Source organism: Oncorhynchus nerka, linkage group LG10, assembly GCF_034236695.1.
Source record: "Oncorhynchus nerka isolate Pitt River linkage group LG10, Oner_Uvic_2.0, whole genome shotgun sequence".
NCBI lineage: Eukaryota > Metazoa > Chordata > Actinopteri > Salmoniformes > Salmonidae > Oncorhynchus > Oncorhynchus nerka.
Window position 1 is genome coordinate 38,453,323 of NC_088405.1, and position 24,992 is coordinate 38,478,314.

A 24,992-nucleotide genomic window follows, 5' to 3' on the forward strand; every position below is an offset into this window, starting at 1 on the left:
TGCCGCAGGTGTGTTCTGCACAGTGTCTCCAGTGCTTCTTACCACTGGCTATTGATCTGATTGAATCACGTTGCCTAATGTTGAAGCACTGCATTTTTAATGGGTAACTCGGCACTGCTGTGGGATTATTTGGGCCCGGTATGTCTCCCCTCCTCTCAATGGGTTTGAGGCTGTTCCCCTGTTCCCAGCAGTGGGGACAGTGTCTGGGATGATTACATGGCTGATTGCTAGAGGAGCTGGTAGTAAGGATATGTGTGATCACAAACACCTCTCCACCCTCCTCCGTCCCTCCACTCTCCACCCTGCCTGCAGATGGATCCCGCTCAGGCCCAGCATGGTGCCACCACCCCAGGGGAGCTGTTACACACCACCCCCTCTGACGGGCAAACTTCAAGGAGCTCTGGAACCGTCTCTGGCAGCCTCTCTCGGCACTTCAAGCACTCGCAAACCCCCTTCCTCTGCAAACCTCCCCCATCTCTCTCTCTCTCTCTCTCCCTCTACATCTCCTTCTCCTCTCTCGTTTCCTTCCTCCAACCCACTCCTCACTGTCACTTTGCATTCTCTAATGTTAGTGATCTCTTACTTATAAGCCACACTGCGACAGTAACACTGACCCTAACCCAGACTCACTCAATTATACTCCACACTGACAGACCCAATCATTCCTCTGTGATTCAAACATACCACACTTTCATACCACTCCTTGTGACAGTGACATACAGTAGCTAAAGACTATACTACTGCAAAGTTATACTGGGTCACTCTCCCTCCCTCCCCTGACCATTCCACGCTGTGTGCATCGGTCTACTCTATGTGTGTGTGTGTGTGTGTGTGTGCGTCTTTGTGTGTGTGTGTCAGTGGAGGCTCCATAGAGGGGGAAGGGGAGGACCATCCTACGCAGTGAATTTCATAAAAATAAATATAGGGAACCATTAAACGTATCTATTTATATATGATCTGAATGTTATCCAGTTATATATTCACATGTCACAAAATAACTGATTAAAACACATTGTTTTGTGTGTGTGTGTGTACGAAAGATTGATTTGATCCCTTTTGAGTATTCTGTAGCTGATATTGCTTGTCGTGAATGTGCTGTTCATATCTTCTTGAGGTCAAGGACTAGTTCAGTGTGTGGCAATACGACTCACCCCCTGAAGACCTTTTTTAGTTGGGTTCCATTCCTTCCTACATCAGTGGTTGTTTGTCCAGTCAGCCAGCGTTCCTTTCAGTCCAAAGGATGTGGGTTATAGCTACACTCTTAGAAAAAAAAGGTGCTATCTAGAACCTAAAAGGGTAGGGTTATTCAGCTGTCCCCATAGGAGAATCCTTTTTGGTTCCAGGTAGAACCCTTTTGGGTTGTATGTAGAACCCTTTTCACAGAGTGCAATCATTGATTGGTTGAATCACAGACCACCACCTACTCACTGGGAGCTTCTTCCACCGTTAACCAGTCTCAGGGTTATTTCAAATCAGTGTCATGTCTGACTCCTGTATGGTTCCTTCAGTCCCTGTAGAGTTGGTTAAGCCTGGCAGACTGGAGCGAGTTATTTGATTGGATGCCTCTGAGTTTTGGGCCCTCTGAGCGAACTGAGGAGTGTGTTTGTGGAAAGAGGACACAATGCATTTCTAATTCTGTCTTTCCTCTATTCTTGCTCTCTTTCTCCCTCGTATCTCTGCCTTTGTGTCTCCTGTTAAAGCCTTAAAACAATGGCAGATTCCCATTCAAGCATAATTCAGGAATATTAGAACAAGAGAGGATGGGATGCAATGTCTGTTTGCATTGTAGACGTGACTGACATTTATATTGTGGTTTATTGTTGACGGCTCAAGGTTACTGTCCTGAGTCCTCTGATGTTATTGATGGCGGATGTGGGTGTGTGTGTGTGTGTGTGTGTGTGTGTGTGCGTGCACTAATGAACAGGTCACAGTCTTCCGCTCCCGTTGCAATTGATCTTTGGAGGAAAATGTTAGTGACGTTGTGAGTAGCGACTTTGACGACATGCTTGTTGTGTCTGGAAAAGAACTCTCTGTGAGTCAACTGGGTGTGAAGAAGTGGACGTGAGAGGGACATGAAGAATGTGAAGACGAGAGCGGGACACGACGCGAAGATACATACAGCGAGTGACCCATGTCTGTCTGTGTCCCCTGGTGCAGGTTGGCATGGTGCTACACTACTCGTCCCTCTCCACCATGCTGTGGCTGGGTGTGATGGCCCGGAACATTTACAAGCAGGTGACCAAAAAGCCCCTGCAGCCCCAGGACGGTGACCCGTCTGCCAACACCAAACAGCCCATGCTAAAGTAAGCGCAACCCCCCCCCCTCTCTCTGTGTGTGTGCTCGTGAGTGTGTGCACACGTGAGTATGCATGCCTCCGTGTCTAATCGTGCATCTTCGTGTGCATTTGAATTGTATGTAGCTGATCGTGCTTGTTGTGAATGTGCTGTTGTGAATGTGCTGTTGTGAATGTGCTGTTATGAATGTGCTGTTGTGAATCTTTTTTTTTTGTAGGTCAAGGACTGGTTCATTGCACAATTCTATGCTTTCTTATTTCATTTCTCTCCCTACTATACTGTATGCCTTGTGTGGCCTAGAGATGCTCGTCGGAATCTGCACACAATAGCATTGGCCGGCTCTCCTGCCAGTACTTGTTAAATCCTCATTCTCACTAAATCCAAGCCCTGGTGTCCTGCTTCTCTGTTTTTATAGGCTGTGGATGTGTACCTTTCTGTCTGAACCTTTCTGTAATGTACTGTTTCTGAAACGCTGTCAGCTACAGAGAGAACGATCATTGGGCTTGTGGTTTAGTAGGTTACTTGAAAGAAAGGATATTGTAAGCAAGTCACGTTTGGTGGATTCTGTATAAACCTTAGTTGTGTGTGTCTGTTGTTCTCTAAAAGCATGATTACCATGGGTTTCACTTGGGAGAGTTATCGGATCATTTATCAAAAGAAGCATACAGTATGTAGCGAGATTACATTCCTCACACTCCAAGCCCTATATTGTAATATTACTGTCACTGCCCGAGAATGTATACAGTTTGGCTCTTCAGTGGCTAGTGCTTCTCTTACACTAATTCTTGTCAAGAAATCACATTTTGAACTTGAGTCACTCTCTGGCGGCAGGGAACAACTTTTAGTTTGAATAATTTGACTCACATCATTTGGAATTGATTCGGATAAATACCCTAGATTGCTAGGAGCCGAGGATATTCTTTTAAAACAAACACATTTCTGAAATGGGACCTATTCAATTTAGAGACCCGTATTAGTGCGGTAGAGGTGGCGCTCAACGAGCTGTCTGCTGCTTAGCAAATAGCTATAAGCAGGGAGTTACAGTGCCTTCAGAAAGTACACCCCACAGTGACAAAGTGAAAACGTTTTTTTTTTCTCGAAATTGTCGACTGTGGGACCTTATATAGACAGCTGTGTTTCTTTCTAAATCGTTTCCAAAATATTGAATTGGCCAGAGGTGGACTCCAATCAAGTGACATCTCAAGGATGATCGAAGGAAATTGGATGCACCCGAGCTCAATTTGAAGTGTCATAGTAAAGGGGTGTGAATACTTACTGTACCAGTCAAACGTTTGGACACAACTACTCATTCAAGGGTCTTTCTTTATTTTTACTATATTCTACATTGTAGATTAATAGGGAAGACATCAAAACTATGAAATAACACATATGGAATCATGTAGTAACCAAAAAAAGTGTTAAACAAATCAAAATATATTTTAGATTTTAGATTCTTTAAAGTATCCACCCTTTGCCTTGATGACAGCTTTGCACACTCTTGGCATTCTCTCAACAAGTTTAACCTGGAATAAATTTCCAACAGTCTTGAAGGAGTATGCTGAGCACTTGTTGGCTTCTTTTCCTTCCCTCTGCGGTCCAACTCATCCCAAACCATTACTATTGGATTGAGGTTGAGTGATTGTGGAGGCCAGGTCATCTGATGCAGCACTCTGTCACTCTTCTTCTTGGTCAAATAGCCCTTAAACAGCCTGAAGGTGTGTTGGGTCATTGTCCTGTTAAAAAACAAATGATAGTCCCACTAAGATGGGATGGCGTATTGCTGCAGAATGCTGTGGTATCCATGCTGGTTAAGTGTGTCTTGAATTCTAAATAAATCACAACAGTGTCACCAGTAAAGCACCCTCACACCTCCTCCTCCATGCTTCACGGTTGGAACCACACACGCGATCATCCGTTCACCTACTCTGCGTCTCACAAAGACACGGCGGTTGGAACCAAAAATCTCAAAATGTGGACTTTCCTTGCTTTTGGCCCAAGCAAGTCTCCTCTTATTATTGGTGTCCTTTAGTAGTGGTTTCTTTGCAGAACTTTGACCATGAAGGCCTGATTCACATAGTCTCCCCTGAACAGTTGATGTTGAGATGTGTCTGTCACTTGAACTCTGTGAATAATTTATTTGGGCTGCAATCTGAGGGGCAGTTAACTCTAATGAGCGTATCCTCTGCAGCAGAGGTAACTCTGGTTCTTCCTTTCCTGTGGCGGTCCTCAAGACAGCCAGTTTCATCATAGCGCTTGATGGTTTTTGCGACTGCACTTCAAAGTTCTTGAAATGTTCCATATTGACTGACCTTCATGTCTTAAAGTATTGATAGACTGTCATTTCTCTTTGCTTATTTGAGCTGTTCTTTCCATAACATGGACTTGTTCTTTTACCAAATAGGGCTGTCTACTGTATACCACCCCTACCTTGTCACAACACAACTGATTGGCTCAAATGCATTAAGACAGAAAGAAATTCTACAAATTAACTTTTTACAAGGCACACCTGTTAATTGAAATGCATTCGAGGTGATGGGTGAGAAAACCCTCCCAATTTAATCAATTTTGAATTCAGACTGTAGCACAACAAAATGTGGATTAAGTCAAGGGGTATGAATCATTTCTGAAGGCACTGTAGGGATGGAGAAGATACCTACTGATGTCCAGGGAGCATGTGTTTATCAATATCATCATAGGCATTGTCATGGTCATTATCACCTTTATGATAATTATTCAGTAAATTGTCATCAATATTACCTTAGAAAATGAAGGCGAAGCCACAGGGGAAATTTTATTTCACAGGACTTGTTGGTTCATTGGCAGGATAACAAATCACAGTGACTGTGCGAGGCTGGTTTGCAAACTGACATGTTAAACATTTGACGGTCATATATTTATTTATATTCTAAACTCAACTATAGGGAGAGAGTCTGAGAGCCTGTGCCAAGTAGTAGGTTGCTGGTGCATTAGAGTGAAAACTATAGCGGTACTCATACTCACCCTCCCTGTTTTTGCCACTTTTTTGAGTCTAAGTACCTATTGAAGATGCCCGCTCTCTCTCTCGCCTTTGCGGTAGACAGAGGGAGTTGTTTGGTTTCCATGGTGATAAATGGGTTTGGTTTGTGTGTTGGTTGAGTCCTCTAGCTGAGACTGCTTTGCTGGGAGAGTGGGGGGGAGCAATAGAGGAGAGAAAGAAGAGGAAATAGTGTCTATCCTGCTGAAGAAGAATGAGGTGACTTAAACAATGACCTTTTACCATAGTGCTCACCCAAGGCTCTAGTTACCTCAATGACCTGTGAGCCTGCATTGAATATTAGCTTTTAGGGATCTTGGTATTTTTTGTACCTTAATTTTCACCAGGGAAGACATATTGAGACCTAAGTCTCTTTTTCAAGTGTGCCCTGCACAATACAACATAAATATACACAAAATATACATATACAATACCAGTCAAAAGTCTGGACACACCTACTCATTCCAGGGTTTTTACTATTTTCTACATTTAGAATAATTGTGAAATAACACATGGAATCATGTAGTAAACAAAAAAGTGTTAAACAGATAAAAATATATTTTATATTTGAGATTCTTTAAAGAAGCCACCCTTTGCCTTGATGACAGCTTTCCACACTCTTTTTAATTTTATTTTTTACATTTATTTAATTAACTAGGCAAGTCAGTTAAGAACAAATTCTTATTTTCAATGACAGCCTAGGAACAGTGGGTTAACTGCCTGTTCAGGTGCAGAACAACAGATTTGTACCTTGTTAGCCTTTCGGTTACTAGTCCAACGCTCTAACCACTAGGCTACCCTGTCGCATTCTCTCAACCAGCTTCATGAGGTACTGTAGTCACCTGGAATGCATTTAAATTAACAGGTGTGTCTAATGCATTTGAGCCAGTTTGATCAGTTGTGTTGTGACACGGTAGGGGTGGTATACAGAAGATAGTAAAATACCAAGTCCATATTATGGCAAGAAAAGCTCAAATAAGCAAAGAGAAGCAACAGTCCATCATTACTTTAAGACATGAAGGTCAGTCAATCCGTAAAATGTTTAAGAACTTTTAAAGTTTCTTGAAAGTGCAATCGCACTTAAAGCTAAAGCACAGCTGGGTCATGCAGCAAGACAATGATCCAAAACACACAAATGGCTAAAAAGCAAGACATTTGAAGTTTTGGAATGGCTTAGTCAAAGTCCAGACCTGCTCCTAATTGAGGTGTTGTGGCAGGACTTGAAACAGGCAGTTCATACTTGAAAAACCACAAATGTCGCTGAGTTAAAGAAGAATTCCAAAGTTCCTCCACAGCGATATTTGTAAACTCAGATTCCCTTTATCTACTATTAGGTTTTGGTTGAAGATCTGATAACATTCAGTATGAAAAATATGCAAAAAAAATAGAGAAAATCAGAAAGGGGCAAATTCTTTTTCACAGCACTGTAGCTCGGTGGAGACCCTAGGAACCTCAAGAGTTAACCAATCCTATGAACAGGTTAGGCAATATGTGTCTAAACTTCAACGACAGAGTTAGATAAGACGGACGTTTACGAAGTAGGGCCTTGTAAACAGAGAGCTCTATGGAGTAATGTAGTAACTTATTTTTTATTGTGTATTCGTTAGAATAAGATCATTCAGAGTTGACCTTGAAGGATCTTTAGGCTTGGGCCATATAGGCTTAGTCACCAGCTGTGTTAGGTTTAGATCATTACTCATGTCTTTTAGATTGTCTGAAGCCTACATTTCCCAATCATAATTTAGGTCACCCAGGATAATAACTACTGATTCAGTAAAAGAAGACAAAAATGAGTTAACTCCTAGAGTGCATAAAGGTTAGCTGAGGGAGGACCCCTATTACAGTTATGGATACATTTTTCCCCAGACGAAAGCTTAAAGATAGTAGCTCAGATTTTTGGGCAAGGGAAATTGATTTCAATAAAGACGGATAAATATCTATAAGAATGGCCACTTTATCACCTCTACCCTCTGTCAGGTCTGAAAGTATTATAGCCCTCAATATTAATATCGGAGACTAGAATGTCCCCAAAGAACCAAGTTTTAAGTCAATAGCAGAATGTACGTATTCATCTGCATAGCCCAGATCTTGATGTAAATCCAGTTTAAGAAGTAAGCTCCTAATGTTCAGCTGCATCAACGATTTTTAAAGTCACATGGAGTCTCCAACTCAAACAAGCTATGTTCAATAGGCAGTTGCAGGCCTGAGGGTCTATCCCTATTTGTAATAGAGGAGAGAGTAGAAATTGGAATGACTTTTCCAAGGTTGGCACGATAGGGCCTGAGGCCGCAGCCAATATCAGTATGCGGAACTCTCAGAGGAACCAATGATGGAATGTTCTAAACTGACCTACATGGTCTTTGGTTACCCAAGCCCTCTGTGATTTGAAAACCAAGGGGGTATTCAAGTTTATGGAATTCACAATTGTACTAATAGTGCTGGGTGAGCAGACCACAGTGGGCTTCCCTTTTGAGCTAACAATAGCAGGTCTAAGAGTGGAGTACAAGCTAATGGGTACAAGATTACAACTGATAACACCCCTGGCAGTATAGAAAACAGCACAACGACAATGCTTAGAAAGGATGGGAGGCATTACCTGAGCGGGGTTCGGTTTGTTTCCGAGTCAATACATTAACGCAGCCTTGAAATGATGAAAAGAGGGTATAGGCTCCTATACGGTTTGGGTGGAGTCCATAATCTCTGTAGAGCATATTTTGTTTCCAAAAAGTGTCAACGTTGTCAATAAAAGTTAAGCCAACAGAGTGGCAGTAGTCTTTAAGACAGGTACTTGCCTACTTAAATAAAGGTTAAATGTTTAAAATAAAAATATGAAGTACTAAGACCCTTGCTGCAGCCAATGTCAGTATGAGGAACTCTCAGAGTAACCAATGATGGAATGTTATAAACTCACCTACATGGGCTTTGATTGCCCAAGTGGTTTGGGTGGAGTCCATGTTTGATATCATTTGATCCCACGTGCACTACAACTGCAACAGCTCTTGGCTGCTGATGTAGGACGGACGGAATAAATACTGTGATATCCTTCACTGTAGCCCCCTGGTAGCAGAGGTTTTTGCTCCAAGAACCCAAGATGTGCCTCACCATGGAACTACCAATGATGACGGCTGGAGGAAGGTGAATGGCCATGGATGTCTGGTCTTGGCTGTGCCTCCATGAGGACTGGCGGGAGAGGGGGGAGGCAGGTCTCACATAATCAAGAGAAGCCCTCCGAGCAGGTTGGGGGCTGGAGCCTGAGACACCCTCGAGGCCTGATGTGAGAGGGAGCCCGGGGGGGGGGTACAGGCCTGTGGTAGAAACTCCCTGAGCCGGACCCTCAGGAGACAGGGTAAAGGATGGGGGAGCAGAAATCTCTGGAAGCAGGTGGGCGAAACTGTTGGTCAGCTGGATGGGATCCCCAAAGCCATTTCAGCCCCGTTCACCAAAGACCGTTCCCATTAGCTGTTGCGAAAGCAGCTGCTACTTTTCCTGGGGTCCACACAAAACATGATACAGAACAATAGACAAGAACAGCTCAAAGTCAGAACTACATCAATATAAAATAGCCTACATATCAGTACATACACACAAAATAGCTAAGTCAAATAGAGGAGAGGCGTTGTGCCGTGATGTGTTGCTTTGTCTGTTATTTTTGTTCAAACCAGGTTTGCTGTTCACTTGAGCAATCGGAGATGGAATGGAGTTCCATGCAATCCTGGCTCTATTAATGCTATATGTTTCCTTGAATTTGTTCTGCATCTGGGGACTGTAAAAAGACCCCTGGTGGCATACGTGTCTGGTGGGATACGTGTGTGTGTCAGAGATGTGTGTAAGTTGACTATGCAAACAATTAGGAAATTCTAATACAATGTTTCTCATAAAAATAAGTAGTGATGCAGTCAGTCTCTCACCTACTTTTAGCCAAGAGAGACTGGCGTGCATAGCATCAATATTAGCCCTCGGATTACAGTGAAGAGCAAGACGTGCCGTTCTGTTCTGGGCAAGCTGCAGTTTCTCTATGTCCTTCTTTGCAACACCTGAACATATGACTAGGCAATAATCAAGATAAGATCAAACTAGACCCTGCAGGACCTGCTTTGTGGATTGTGGTGTAAAAACAAATCTTGGACAGACCTCTCCCAATCTTTACAAGCATTCAATCAAAATGTTTTGACCATGACGGTTTACAGTCCCAAGAAACACCAAGTCATTTAGTCTCCTCAATTTTCTCATTCGCCACATTATTCGTGATCAGATTCAGCTTAGGTCCTGAACTTAGGGAAGGATTTGTACCAAATACAATGCTCTTAGTTTCAGAGATGTTCAGGACTAGTTTATTACTGACCACCCATTCTAAAACTGACTGCAAGTCTTTGTTTAGGGTTGTAGGGATTTCACTAGCTGTGGTTGCTGATGCATTTAGGGGTGAATCATCAGTATAACACTGCTGTGAAAAGGTATTTTCCCCCTTTCTCATGTTCTCTACTTTTGCACTTTTTTGATACGGAATGTTATCAGCTCTTCAAACAAAACCTAATATTAGATAAAGGGAATCTGAGTGAACAAATAACACAATGACACAACAACTAAGTAATTGCCCCCCCTTTACGCTCAATAACTGGTTGCGCCACCTTTAGCTGCAACGACTCCAACCAAATTCTTCCTGCCCACTTTTCCATGCAGAACTGCTTTAACTCAGCGATCTTTGTGGGTTTTCAAGCATGAACTGCTTGTTTCAAGTCCTGCCACAACACCTCAATTAGAATTGTAGTCGCTTACGCTCATTCTTCAACATAGAGGCGTGAAACTACGTCAAAATGCTGTAGACACCTTGGGGAATACGTAGAGAAATGAATCTGGTTGATAGCCCATTCACTGCTCAATAGGGACGCATCGGAACGCAGAGCTTTCAAAACATGAGTCACTTTCTGATTGGATTTTTCTCAGGCTTTCGCCTGCAATATCAGTTCTGTTATACTCACAGACAATATTTTTACAGTTTTGGAAACTTTAGAGTGTTTTCTATCCTAAGATGTCAATTATATGCATATTCTAGCATCTTGTCCTGACAAGAATGAAAATAGTGCCCCCAAGTTTCAACAGGTTAGCTTGGTCGCAAGTGGGTCTTCCAAATGGACAATGACCCCGAGCATACTTCCAAAGGCAAAATGGCTTAAGGACAACAAAGTCAAGGTATTGGAGTGGCCATCACAATGCCCTGACCTCAATCCTATAGATCATTTGTGAGCAGAACTGAAAATGCGTATGCGAGCAAGGAGGCCTACAAACCTGACTTTGTTATACCAGTTCTGTCAGGAGGAATGGGCCACAATTCTCCCAACTTATTGTGGGAAGCTTGTGGAAGGCTACCCGAAACCTTTGACCCAAGTTAAACAATTTGATGGCAATGCTACCAAATACTAATTGAGTGTTTGTAAACTTCTGACCCACTGGGAATGTGATGCAAGAAATAAAAGCTGAAATAAATCATTCTCTCTACTATTATTCTGACATTTCACATTCTTAAAATAAAGTGGTGATCCTAACTGACCTAAGACAGGGAATTTTTACTAGGATTAAATGTCAGGAATTGTTAAAAAATTGAGTTTAAATGTATTTAGTTAAGGTGTATGTAAACTTCCAACTTCAATTGCACCTACCCCAACATTTCCATGAATATTCTTGTTATTTTACTGATTGAAGCAAGAGTATTTTCATATTTCGTTACTGACAAATGTGAAAAGTACAGTAAATGTAAAATGCACAAACAATCAACAGTGTAATGTTTGGATTCAGTCTTATGTCAGGTGAACTGTCCTCACCTTTGGTCTGATCATTTCCCTATATTCTCCAAAGGGTTGTGTTTTAATAGCTACCATGGTCATGCACATGCCCTTTTCTATCTTATTTTGGGCCCTATCCATATAAGCCCATTTCCATGAATGTAAAGGGTTAATTCATATTCGCTTAGATTCACACATCAGGTTTAACGTCGCTTCCGGTGTTCTTTTTATTTATATATTTATTTATATTTCTGCTTACTCACCGTGTTTGGCACATTTAAGAGGATCAGCTTTGGGGACAGAGAGAGACAGACACTCTTTGCTCGATGGAAGGTACTGTGTATGTGCTGTGTAACTCAATTTGAGCAAATCCCACAGGAAATCCTGTTTGACTAAGAGAGGTTGACACACGTGCCGATGGACACAGACAGACAGACAGACAGACAGACAGATAGCACACCAACACCAGGTTTACCGTAAAATCTCAATGTCATTGTATGTTTAAGATCTGTTGCCTCAGGCTCTGACACTTTACTCGAGACACTTTGCTCAAGAGCACTTTTGAATATTCAAAGTCACAAAATAATTAATAAACATTGAAAAGTAATAAATGGCAAGGGCTGAAGTAACTTCCCAGCTAGCACATTAAGTTCCCTGGGTGTTCTTGGGACGTCTATTTATGGTATCAGTTTGGTGTTGGGATTACACCCTCCTGTAAGGTATTGTATAGTGCAGTATAGTAATTACAGGTAGCCTGTAATATAAACATTATTCAGTGAACATTCCTCCATGAACCATAGCAGCTGGATGCCAGTGAAAGTCATTGAGGACAAAGCCCTAGCTGGATAAGGACCCTCAGCCTCTCTTCCCACTCTCCACACAGGCAGATCCTCAACCACCTGCACTGCACAGGGAGGGGGCTTTATGGAATATTCTGGAGGCTGCTGTCTGTCACCCTAGTGCTATTAGAGAATGAGATGATTGGGCCTCTATTCCCAGAATGCTAACAAAATTAGCATAGACACGTAGACACTGTTAGCTAAATGCTAATGAGCGAAAACAAACGTGAACTAATCGCAAAGACAGGCACATCCAGCTCATAAAGTTATAAAAGCATAGCTAGTACCTACCGAATGTCATTTTCGGTGAGTGTGGACAATTTTTAGAGCGAAAGTGAACAAGAGAAATTGTACAAATGAACAAAGTTGTGATCCATGCTTTTCTGGCATCTGTACAGATAACTCATCCAGAGCTCTTTGACTTCTGGCAGAAATCCATTATAAGATATCTGATGGCAAACATTTAGTAGTGAATTGTATCCAAGTGCAACTTCATCACAGAGACTCGCCGATAGATATACAATGCTATGAACTCCTGCTGTCTCCCTTTGTGCTATTTACAAACAGACAAGTGATGGCTCAACTGTTGTGGGGAATTATGGTAAGCTTCATAATGTAAAATAATATGACAGGGGAAATGAAGAACGCAATCTACTTCATCTCCTAACCTATTGTACACGTTGACTGCAGGTATTAACTTAAAAAGTAGCTACAAATCTTGAAATGTATTGAAAAACTTCAAAGAATTATTTTGAAAAACCATCCAGTGGCTTACCCCGGTATGTGGTATATACACTATACCGCCCAAGTCTAATTGCCACACACTATAGAGAAGAAAGGGTACTCACTGAAACCTGACTTTACTTTGTTAAAAATAACCATGGAACTGGCTAATATATATATTTTTGCAATACAGTAATACTTTTAGGAGGGCCACATCTATAATATACTACATTACCAAAAGTATGTGGACGTTGCTTCCAGAGGCAGTTTGGAGTTCGGTAGTGAGTGTTGCAACCAAGGACGCGGGACGCGTTTCAGCACTCGGTGGTCCTGTTCTGTGAGCTTTTGTGGCCCATCACTTCGCGGCTGAGCTGTTGTGGCTCCTAGACGTTTCCACTTCACAATAACAGCACTTACATTTGACCGGGCAGCTCTAGCAGGGCAGCCATTTTTGACGAACTGACTTGTTGAAAAGGTGGCTTCCTATGACGGTGCCACGTTGAAGGTCACTGAGTTCTTCAGTAAGGCCATTCTACTGTCAATGTTTGTCTATGGAGATTGCATGGCTGTGTGCTCGATTTTATGCACCTGTCAGCAACGGGTGTGGCTCAAATAGCCGAATCCACTAAGGGGTACTTTTTTCCCCACATATTTTTTGTATATATAGTAAACTTTTAGTGGTGCGCGCTTTCATCAGAGTGGGTGAAAATGCACTTTGGCAATGAAATTTCCCTTCCTTACGTTATTAAATACATTTTACCAAGACAAATATGATTATTCATTTTCTGAAACGTTCAGTGGGGTCTTTCTCGAACATATTGTATCAGTAAGATTATTATATCCAAAAGGTCTGATTTTGTAACCTAATACATCCGATAATAAGCACCGAGCTCAGTTGACATAGCGGGGCAGGTTTCTCGTAACAACTTTTGAGGATTTCACATTTTGTGGTCGTAGTCTTCAAAGTTTTTTCGCGGGTCTCTAAAAGTAAAATTAGCATGACATGAACTGAATTAAATGTGAAAGGATTTGAAAATGAAAAGCTTGGTACAGGCTCAGTACGCCATTGACAGCTTCGAAAAAGAGCGGGAATTTTGAATGAATATGAAAAGCGTACATTAAAATATGAAAATATTATGGTTGAAATTCTAAATTGCCGTCCATCTTACCTCTGTATTGTTTTATGTCCTGCGGATTGGAGAAGAAGGATCATGAGTTCAATGGGAAAGTGAGTCTGTCAGGTAGCCAGTTGCATTCATTCTTGCACAGAATCCAGCCTAGCTGACGCGATTTTCCTCAGTTTTGACCACTTTTTGGATCTGGTCTCCATTGACTTAGCCACTCTAATTCCAGCCGTCCTACAAGGGTAAAACTTCCAAAATCTTTTGAACGGATTATGATAGAGACATGAGGTTTGGACAACTGGTTTTCTTGGAGGATTGTCTACACAATTAACAATATTTTACCAATTTGTCAAAATATGTGTTTTTGATTGGACACCTTACAGTATACAGTGCGTGCATCAATATTATGTCTCCAAAAATAGTGAGTTACAGTAAGCAGCACAACAACCACACAATGCAGCTGTTTTTCCACCAGTTTACTCCATCAGCAGTAAATGTCACAACATGTGGACAGGCCTGAGTACTCCACTCCCCATAGTATATCCCTGGCTAGACGAAGAGAGAGAGAGAGAGAGGACAGCACGTAGTCAGAGGAGAGAGGGAGGAGGCACTTCTCGCTCCAGGGGCTTTGGCTGTCTATATCAGTTGATGATTGCTGCTGCTTCCCAAAACTTAACTCAAAAGTGCCCGCCCTCTGCACTGTCTGCCATTTTGTTTTAAAGATGGAGTCCGCAGTAGAGAAAACAGCGCCACTGTCTGCCCACACGGCCATTATTGTTTTTGTTTTGTTGAGAAAGCGGAGGTGAGGAGCGTTGCCCAACGTGGTAAAATTGGGGGTGTTTGTTGTTTATAGTAACTTCTTTGTTGTTTTAATATCGCAAATGGACGTGGCAGTTTTACCAATTAAGGATTCCGACATTAAAGGAGAGCACTGCAAAATGAGAGCAAGCGAGAGAGAGAGAGAGGAGAGAGAGAGAGAGAGAGCGTAAGAAGGACAGAGTGAGTGAGAGCATTCGCTTGAGAGAGACCTACCTGGGAATATCTTCCTCTTGTGTACCGCCATGGTTAGCCTGGCTGGGTTGAAGATAGAGAGGGGGAATAGGGGTCATAAAGCACTAGGCTTTAACATCCACTAGTCCTCACGTCTTTATGCTTATCTCCTTGACATGTGTGTAAATGACTTTCTGTTGGAAGAGTGTCCTGAGAGAATCACTCCACCCAGACACTGACAGCCCCGGTAATGCCCCCGCTTCCACCTGCCTACACACACACATTGATTGTAATTGAATTTTGGGATGGGTGCAGTATAAGGGGAGAGGGAGGGAGGTGGGGAGAGAAGGGGTGGGGTAAAGGGTAGAGATGGAGAGAGAGAGCAAGACAGACAGAGGGGAAGAGGACGGGGACTGCATGTTCTTGCTATTGTGTTTTATCCCGAGCTGAAGCAGTGAAAGGAAAATATCTCAAGCAGTACAGTTCTCATCGGGCCTGAAAATCAGAGTCTGGTCCGACCCAAGCCTGGTGAGCTGAAGCCCATGCCCATTCCAACACCACATAAATTAAACGAGCCCGAACCCCCCCGCCCGTGGCAAAGGCGGGCGGCAGCGGTGTGAGGAGACGAGGAAACACCTCAGAGAGAGGAACACATACCTTAGTTATGATCAACTGAATGACCATTTTGAATAAAGTAGGCTAATGCAATTGAAGGCATGTATGAAAGTCTTGCTTATAATGAAACTCCCAATGTCTTATTATACTAATTGAATGCAATAGTCGTGTGTGGTTACGTCACGTATCAGCATGATAATGCACGGCCCCATGTCGCACGGATCTACACAATTCCTGGAAGCTGAAAATGTCCCAGTTCTTCCATGGCCTGCATACTCACCAGACATGTCATCCATTGAACATGTTTGGGATGCTCTGGATCGACGTATACGACAGCGTGTTAAAGTTCCTGCCAATATCCAGCAACTTCGCACAGCCATTGAAGAGGAGTGGAGCAACATTCTACAGGCCACAATCAACAGCCTGATACACTATAACACGAAGCAGATGTGTCACGCTGCATGAGGCAAATGGTGGTCACACCAGATACTGACTGGTTTTCTGATCCACGCCCCTACCTTTTTTTAAGGTATCTGTAACCAACAGATGCATATCTGTATTCCCAGTCATGTGAATTCCATAGATTAGGGCCTAATGAATTTATTTAAATTGACAGATTCCTTAATATGAACTGCAACTCAGTAAAATCTTTTCAGTTGTTTCATGTTGCGTTTACATTTTTGTTCAGTATAGTTTGCTCATATACAGTGCACTCAAAGTATTCACACACCTTGACTTTTTCCACATTTTGTTACGTTATAGCCTTATTCAAAAATGCGTTAAATTTTAAAAAAATCTTCAGCAATCTACACAACATACCCCATAATGATAAAGCGAAAAACAGGTTTTTAGAAATATTTGCAAGTGTATAAAAAAGAAAAACTGAAATACGTTATGTAAATAAGTATTCAGACCCTTTGCTATGAGACTCGAAATTGAGCTCATGTGCATCCTGTTTCCATTGAGCATCCTTGAGATGTTTCTACAACTCGATTGAAGTCCACCTGTGGTAAATTCAATTGATTGGACATGATTTGAAAAAGCACACAGCTATCTACAGTGGGGCAAAAAAGTATTTAGTCAGCCACCAATTGTGCAAGTTCTCCCACTTAAAAATATGAGAGAGGCCTGTAATTTTCATCATAGGTACACTTCAACTATGACAGACAAAATGAGAAGTAAAATAATCCAGAAAATCACATTGTAGGATTTTTAATGAATTTATTTGCAAATTATGGTGGAAAATAAGTATTTGGTCAATAACAAAAGGTTATCTCAATACTTTGTTATATACCCTTTGTTGGCAATGACAGAGGTCAAAGGTTTTCTGCCAAGACAACGCAGGAGTGGCTTCGGGACAAGTCTCTGAATGTCCTTGAGTGTCCAAGCCAGAGCCCAGACTTGAACCCAATCTAACATCTCTGGAGAGACTATAGTTGTGCAGCAATGCTCCCCATCCAAAGCTTGACAAAGCTTGAGAGCATCTGCAGGGAAGAATGGGAGAAACGCCGAGCTTGTGTGCCGAGCTTGTAGTGTCATACCCAAGAAGACTCAAGGCTTTAATCGCTGCCAAAGGTGCTTCAACAAAGTACTGAGTAAAGGGTCTGAATACATGTAAATGTGATACTTCAGTTTAGATTTTTTTAAATAAATTAACAAACATAAAAATAAAAATAAAATGCTTTCTCAGTATGGGGTATTTTGTGTACAGTAGATTGAGGAATAGAAAAAAATCTATTTTAGAATAAGGCAGTAACCTAAGAAAATGTGGAAAAATTCAAGGGGTCTGAATACTTTCCGAAGGCACTGTATTAGCTGATCAGAACATGTTGCTAGCATGTAATGTAAATGAACTTCACTCGCATAGTAGCCTGTCCTACTCCTGACCAAAAGCCTGTGACTTGGCTGACAATCAATCAATCCGATTTTGTTTCACTGAGTCTCTGTCTGTATATTTTGTTAATTGAATAATCTGGCTGTGGAAGTGGTAGCTCCTTTACTCGTTTGCTCATCTATCACTGATCACAAACATTTAGCATGCAATAATGTAGCCTAAATCAAGTGTATTATTTTGCTCTTATAATATAATCTAAGCCTAATATAATCTATCCATCATCGAGCTGTGAGAGCGCATCCCGTTTTATATCTTAATGTAACCCACTTCAGCATAACCAATAAATCATTCATTCATGTCATTACAAAGCATACGAGTCATCCGTGCCTTTAAATACAATCAAGCATTTAAAAATAATAATAATAATGAAATAACAAAGGAGCCTTGAATAATTCAACAATAAATAAATAACTCCAATTTTCTGCCAAACGTACATTTGAATAATCGCTTAAAAGCCCTGTGTTTTTGAATGCATGTTGAATTAGGGAAACATTTCACTTCACTTTGATAGTTACCAGGTCCAGAAAGGCACATTAGCCGTCATAGGGTGTGTGTTGTTCAGGATGTATCTGCGTTAAGATGCCACAATGGAACATGGGCTTCTCCTGATACTGAGATGCACTGCCTGTCGTGGTCTTGTGAATCGCCATTCTCCCGAGGGCATTCAAGCCTACTTGTATCGTCATTTGAAACGTTTCAATCATCAGGAAAAAAATAGGTTGAATCACGGACATAAATGTCTCTGGCCCAGCCGATATTGGAATGCTGGCGGCGCTGGTGTCTGCAGCTGCTGCGGCTGAGAGATAGATGTAGTAGGCTAAAAGGTACTCGGACACGCATAGTTTTTACTTTCTTAGCGCGGCACGGCATGCCCAAAACCCGCCTGGCCAGAGTCAATTCACTGAATTTGAGGCCCGGCCCGGTATAAGACCGGGCCCCGTCGGGTTCGGGCTAACAATGAGAACTCTATAATAGAGACATCTCCTATTTGAGAAGAAGTGGATGTACCAATCTGTGTGAACATGCTCCAGCACAAATACGCCTGTATGCCTACTGGTCATGGGGTATACTGTGCCTCAGAACTGTTTTCGTGTTGAAGACCGTTAGACGTTTTTTTATGCTGCTCAGAAGAGAAAAGAGGAGAGGAGGAAGTCAACCTTTCTCTTAATAAGCTGTCTCTCATTTTCTCTCCCTCTCCTTTTCTCCAGTCTACAACCCAGGCCGGCACAGAGAGAGAAGCACATCCTCAGGTCTCACTCTTTCTTCTTTTCTCTCTCTCTCCTATCTCCCTCTCCCTCTCCTATCTCCTTCTCTTATCTCCCTCTCACTAATACTATTGATTACTAAAATTACAACCCAGAAAATAAAGGATATTGGTGTTACAATGTTTATTTTTATGTCACTCTCTTTCTCTCTCCCCTCAGGTTTTATTTAGTCAGTGGCGGAGTGCCCTTCATCATCTGTGGAATCACAGTAGCCATCAATACTGAGAACTATGGCAGTGGGGAGACGGCACCCTAGTAAGTCACCCAGCAGTCTCCTATTCTCAAGGTCACAGTTTGAAACTGTTTTACACACACACAGACACACACACACACACACACACACACACACAGTGCCTTGCAAAAGTATATAAAAAAAAGTCCACCGTGTGCAATCTAAGTGTCACATGATCTGTCACATGATCTCAGTATATAGACACCTGTTCTGAAAGGCCCCAGAGTCTGCAACACCACAAAGCAAGGGGGACCACCAAGCAAGCAGCACCATGAAGACCAAGGAACTCTCCAAACAGTTCAGGGACAAAGTTGTGTAGAAGTACAGATCAGTTTTGGGTTATAAAAAAATATCTGAAACTTTGACATCCCACAGAGCACCATTAAATCCATTATTAAAAAATGGAAAGAATATGGCACCACAATAAACCTGCCAAGAAAGGACCGCCCAGCAAAACTCACAGACCAGACAAGGAGGACATTAATCAGAGAGGCAACAAAGAGACCAAAGATAACCCTGAAGGAGCTGCAAAGCTCCACAGCAGAGATTGGAATATCTGTCCATAGGACCACTTTAAGCCGTACACTCCACAGAGCTGGGCTTTATGGAAGAGTGGCCAGAAAAAAGCCATTGCTTAAAGAAAAAAATAAGCAAAGACATTTGGTGTTCGCCAAAAGGCATGTGGGAGACTCCCCAAACATATGGAAGAAGGTACTCTGGTCAGATGAGACTAAAATTGAGCTTTTTGGCCTTCAAGGAAAACGCTATGTCTGGCGCAAACCCAACACCTCTCATTACCCCGAGAACACCAACACCACCACAGTGAAGCATGATGGTGGCAGCATCATGCTGGGGGTATGTTTTTCATCTGCAGGGACTGGGAAACTGGTCAGAATTTAAGAAATAATGGATGGCGCTAAATACAGGGAAAATCTTGAGGGAAACCTGTTTCAGTCTTCCAGAGATTTGAGACTGGGACGGAGGTTCACCTTCCAGCAGGACTATGACCCTAAGCATACTGCTAAAGCAACACTTGAGTGGTTTAAGAGGAAACATTTAAATGTCTTGGAATGGCCTAGTCAAAGCCCAGACCTCAATCCAATTGAGAATCTGTGGTATGACTTAAAGATTGCTGTACACCAGCGGAACCCATCCGACTTGAAGGAGCTGAAGCAGTTTTGCCTTGAAGAATGGGCAAAATTCCCAGTGGCTAGATGTGTCAAGCTTACATACCCTAAGAGACTTGCAGCTGTAATTGCTGCAAAAGGTGGCTCTACAAAGTAATGAGTTTGCTGCGGGGGTGAATAGTTATGCACGCTCAAGTTTTCAGTTTTTTTGTCTTATTTCTTGTTTGTTTCACAGAAAGAAAGAAAAATTGCATCTGCAAAATGGTAGGCATATTGTGTAAATCAAATTATACAACCCCCCCAAAAATCTATTTTATTTCCAGGTTGTAAGGCAACAAAATAGGAAAAATGCCAAAGGGGGGGTGAATACTTTCGCAAGCCACTGTACACACCTTCTCAACGGCTCAGTGTCTAGACTCCATGCACTGATATCCTGCAACAAACATTTACCTCATTGACACTCCAAAATAGATGAGATACTGATAGATCTGATGATATGAGTCCCACTTCAGTGTATGTTGCTCACCCCCTACCCCCCTTAATGTTCTTATCACCCAAGGTAATGTATCACTTCAAGAGACCTATGTCTCTTCTCTGTGTGTGTTTTTCAGTGTTTATTAATTAAGGAAATACACTCATACTGTAATACTAATGTAGCCTACTGTGTGTGTGTGTGTGTGTGCGTGCGTGTGTGTGTTGCAGCTGCTGGATGGCGTGGGAGCCCAGCCTTGGAGCCTTCTACGGCCCCGTGGCGTTCATCGTTCTGGTCACCTGCGTCTACTTCCTGTGTACCTTCATTCAGCTGAGGCGCCACCCCGAGAGAAAGTACGAGCTGAAAGCCCTGACTGAGGAGCAGCAGAGGCTGGCATCCATCACCGACGTGGGTAGGCATTGTCATCAAGGGGAAGGGGAGCCCGGAGCCCTGCCACCACCTCCCAATGGAGGGCACTGCCATGCGGGCTGCCACTCGTCCACTGCCATCAACCCCTCTATGCTGGCCAACGAGCATTCGTTCAAGGCCCAGCTGAGGACGGCGGCCTTCACCCTCTTCTTGTTCGTGGCCACGTGGGCCTTCGGGGCGCTGGCTGTTTCACAGGGCCACTTCCTGGACATGATCTTCAGCTGCCTGTATGGTGCCTTCTCCGTCACGCTGGGCCTCTTCGTGCTCATCCACCACTGTGCCAAGCGGGACGATGTGTGGCACTGCTGGTGCGCCTGCTGCCCCGGGAAACGCGCCAACCACGGATGCCACAGCCATGGTCACGGCCACACACGTCCAAAGGTTAATGTCAATGGGGATGCCTTAGGGCATGGGCACGGGCATGGGCACTGCCACCTGGATTCGCCATGCCCAGGTAAGGCCCTGTTAGGAGGACACACCCACAGTGGCACCTTGGGTCACTGTAAGCATGGCAGCCTGGCGTCATCGCAGAACCATGTGACGTGCCTGCCCACCGTGGTGCCGTGCTGCGCCGCCCTACACAGCCAGCAGCTGATGGAGGAGGAGCCTCCCGCACACGTGCTGCTACACGCTGACCCTGAGGGCTACCGGCCAGACATCCATCTGCATCGATGCCTGAAGGGCAGCACTAGGACTAAGCCTCGCCACTTCAGCCGTCACCGGCAGGCTGGCACAGGAGGGGGAGGAGGGGTGGGAGAGAGGGAGTACGCCTATCACATCCCTACTAGTGTAGACGGAGGCTCTATCCACAGCTCCCACACAGACAGCCCTCATAGTACGCACGAGCGTCACGGACACATCTGCCACCTGGCTGCTGCCCCCAACGAAGTGGGCCACCACACTTGCCAAGCGGCAACGGCTCACGAGGCGGCGCTGGCATGCCACGCCCCCTGCCACCGGCACGTGCCTTGCTGTGCCAAGGCGGACCTGTTCCCCACTCTGTGCCAGGTGGAGGCAGGCGACACGGGCACCTTTCTGTGCGGCTGTGGCAAAATAGCCAATGAGGAGGACGTGATCATGCCTCATCACCACCTGGAGATGCACCCGCGCAGACAATCCTACCCCCAGAACCCGCCGCCCAATCAGAATGGCATCCTTAAAGGTGGCCTGCACGAGGGTTTCCTGTACGCATCAGACAGCACAGGGAATATACGCACTGGACCCTGGAAAAATGAAACTACTGTGTAGTCTAAAGATGGGGGGGGGGATATAGGCATCCATTCCCGCCCCAGCCTCCGTCCCTCCAATCCTCAACTCACCCCTCCTTTCCTTTCTAGGAACTACAAAAATGATTTCACAACTCTTAACATCGCGACTTTTACTTTCTATTCTTTGTTTGTTTTCACGTGTTCCTTGTCCCATTTGGGGCGGCAGGGTAGCCTAGTGGTTAGAGTGTTGGACTAGTAACCGGAGCGTTGCAAGTTCAAACCCCCGAGCTGACAAGGTACAAATCTGTCGTTCTGCCCCCGAACAGGCAGTTAACCCACTGTTCCTAGGCCGTCGTTGAAAATAAGAATTTGTTCTTAACTGACTTGCCTAGTTAAATAAAGGTAAAAAACACAAAATTCACTTGACAGATTATCTGACATTGTCATATAAAGATCCCAATGACCAGCCATACAGAACTGATTTTTCTCCATCATAGAGGAATGTGAGTTCCATGTGTATTTTTATCACTATAGTATGTTATTATTATTATTATTAATACAGATCTATCGAGGATGGAGATTATGGATGTGTGTGTGGATGTGTGTGTGAACAGAACACCAGTGTTTATTCTTGCTCAAAGCAAATGAGATTGCGTTCTATTTTGTGAGTCCCTAAAATCCTCCGACTACTCTCTGACTTGTGTACCTGCAGTACTTCAAGAAGCTCAGTATCAGTGTTTTAGGCAAAACACACCAGCAATTTAGAGTCATTGGTATTTTTGCCATTTTGAACAAAAAAAGCATACTTACTATAATATACTGTGAATATCAGTTAGAGATTATCTTAGTAATATACAAAGATGTCTACTCTCGTCAGAGTTCCGTGGATGCCGATACGTTGTGAAAATGTAAAAAAAAAAAAAAATACACATTGGAAAAACCGAAACCACATTGAGTTTTCTGTTACAGGTTGATATTGAATGTTCTTGTCTGTATGATGTCTTACTGTTGTGTTTTTTTTTAGAGCGAAGTGTACAACAACAGTCACATTGTCATTGTGTATATTTGCGGTGCTGGTGCGATAGTGACATTCATGTCATCACATGCCATGACCAAGCAGCAGCCGTTCCAGGCTCAACCCTTTCCTCTTGCCCCATTTGATATACAGTAAAACCAAGCCAACATTTTCCATCTCTGGCAAGGCATCACAAAATGGTTGGAGGTTCATTCAATGGGTCATGTCCGAAATCAATGCTTAAACACAATATTTCAGTTCTTTATAGGAAACAGAGCATGCGAGCCTTGTATGTAGCTTTGTGCTGTGTTTTTGCTTTGTATATCAATGCACATTTCTTGAAAAACGCCATCACTTTTGTCTATGGAGCAGATCAAGCTGTGTTCGCTTATAACATGCCGTGAAACAAACAATTATATTTTTACACGATTTTTAGTATCATTATGCCATTATTATGGATGCTCCTGAAACCATGTTCTGTTAAGGGACAGAGGACAGGGCAGAGATTCAGTGTTGAACATTTAACCTTATACAGGTGGTATTATGTATGGCGGCCCTAAGAGCCATTCAAAAAATGTGGTGGGAGGCGCTGTATGGATGGTGTGACGCAATTGCGGAGCCTCTGGAGGCACGCCGAGGCCAAATTGAGCTCCGTACCACGTCGCCGTGTGCTCCGTATAGCTCCGCATTGACATGATTGGTTGACGGTAGGCGAGGACTTAAGGCCCTGTCTAAACACAAACCAACTTCCTTCACAACAGCTCTGCTTTGCGAAGCGCAAGAAGCACGAATGCCCCTGACTTCCGCAGAGGGCCATATCACCGTAAATGCTGCGCGGCCAATGCAGCCGTCAGATTGACCACGCAGCGCCTTTTAAGTGGCAAAGTCATTTAAGAAAATCTCATTTGGCCCCCTTAGGGCCACCGTAGTTATGTTCGGTATGGAAACCAGTCATTCCCGAGTGAGAGAGAACTGACAAGGTTAATAGAGAAACAATTCCCTACCTACAAGAATACAGCAACTCCTGCCTGGCCAAATCCACCTTGGCGCGCCACACCGTCCATCCATCTTGTGCACTCTTGTCTATGTCCATAGAATTGGTTCTGATGAGTTCTTTTTTTTATACAAGATTTAAAATGTTAAAAAGAGTAAATAAATATATATGTAATGAAAATGTATGGGAAAGACTTCTTAATGTTAATGCTCAGTATCTGAGTTTAGAAATGTAATTTGTTCTTGGTGCATTTTTCCGTTTGCTTGTATTTTTGTTCTGATCTTTCATAAAGGGTATGCGGACTGGCCATATATTTTGTTATATTTGACACATAGATGCACTAACCGCTATGGGATACCGGGACTTCATGTCACACACGTCAACTGTGATTCAATTGTGATCTGAATTCAACAAGGGACTTGATTTTAGAAAGAAATGTTAGAATTTCTGAAAAGAGAGCATTTTTAGATGTACATACGTAAAAGGAATATTCCTGATTTTGGAAGACAAACACTGACCAGTAGCAAAATGAGCCGCCATGAGACTTCAAGACTATGCCAGACGAATACCGATGCTGTGTAACAGTTTCACTAAATAAACCTAACATCCTTGGTATTCTTAAATCATCCCTGCATTAAACATGTCTATGAGAGACTACATTGCTTTGGTCTAATTCCTATACCTCTTGGACATCGACATGTCTTAAAAGCAAAAATAGCTTTTCAAGTGTGTGAACTTCAGTGTTTGTTACCATAGGCCTCTCTATCTGCCACCTGTCTCATCATTCAGCAGTAGTACTGCCAATACAGCCAGCTGGATAGCTTGTCAGATCTCTGCCAGTATACACTTGTGGTACTGTAACAAAACCCAAAGCCAGTCTTCACGTTTCTCTACAATCAACAACACAGATACCAATACATGTAGTCTTGTGTGTGCGTGCGTGCGCATGTTTTGTTCCTCTTAGTTAATTTTGCAGTA

General features: G+C 43.1%; 1 protein-coding gene across 1 annotated transcript in view; it reads left to right on the plus strand.

Annotated features, from left to right (window-relative positions):
* The window catches only part of LOC115134910 (adhesion G protein-coupled receptor A3-like), a 277,905-nt gene extending 253,246 nt beyond the window's left edge, over nt 1-24,659 (plus strand). Inside the window, exons 17-20 of the mRNA XM_065023285.1 lie at nt 2,158-2,303; nt 18,481-18,522; nt 18,697-18,792; nt 20,599-24,659. Coding sequence (XP_064879357.1) covers nt 2,158-2,303; nt 18,481-18,522; nt 18,697-18,792; nt 20,599-22,045 — 1,731 coding nt within the window. The 3' untranslated portion in view covers nt 22,046-24,659. The remainder of the gene's footprint in view (nt 1-2,157; nt 2,304-18,480; nt 18,523-18,696; nt 18,793-20,598) is intronic.
* Nucleotides 24,660-24,992: the final 333 nt, after the last annotated feature.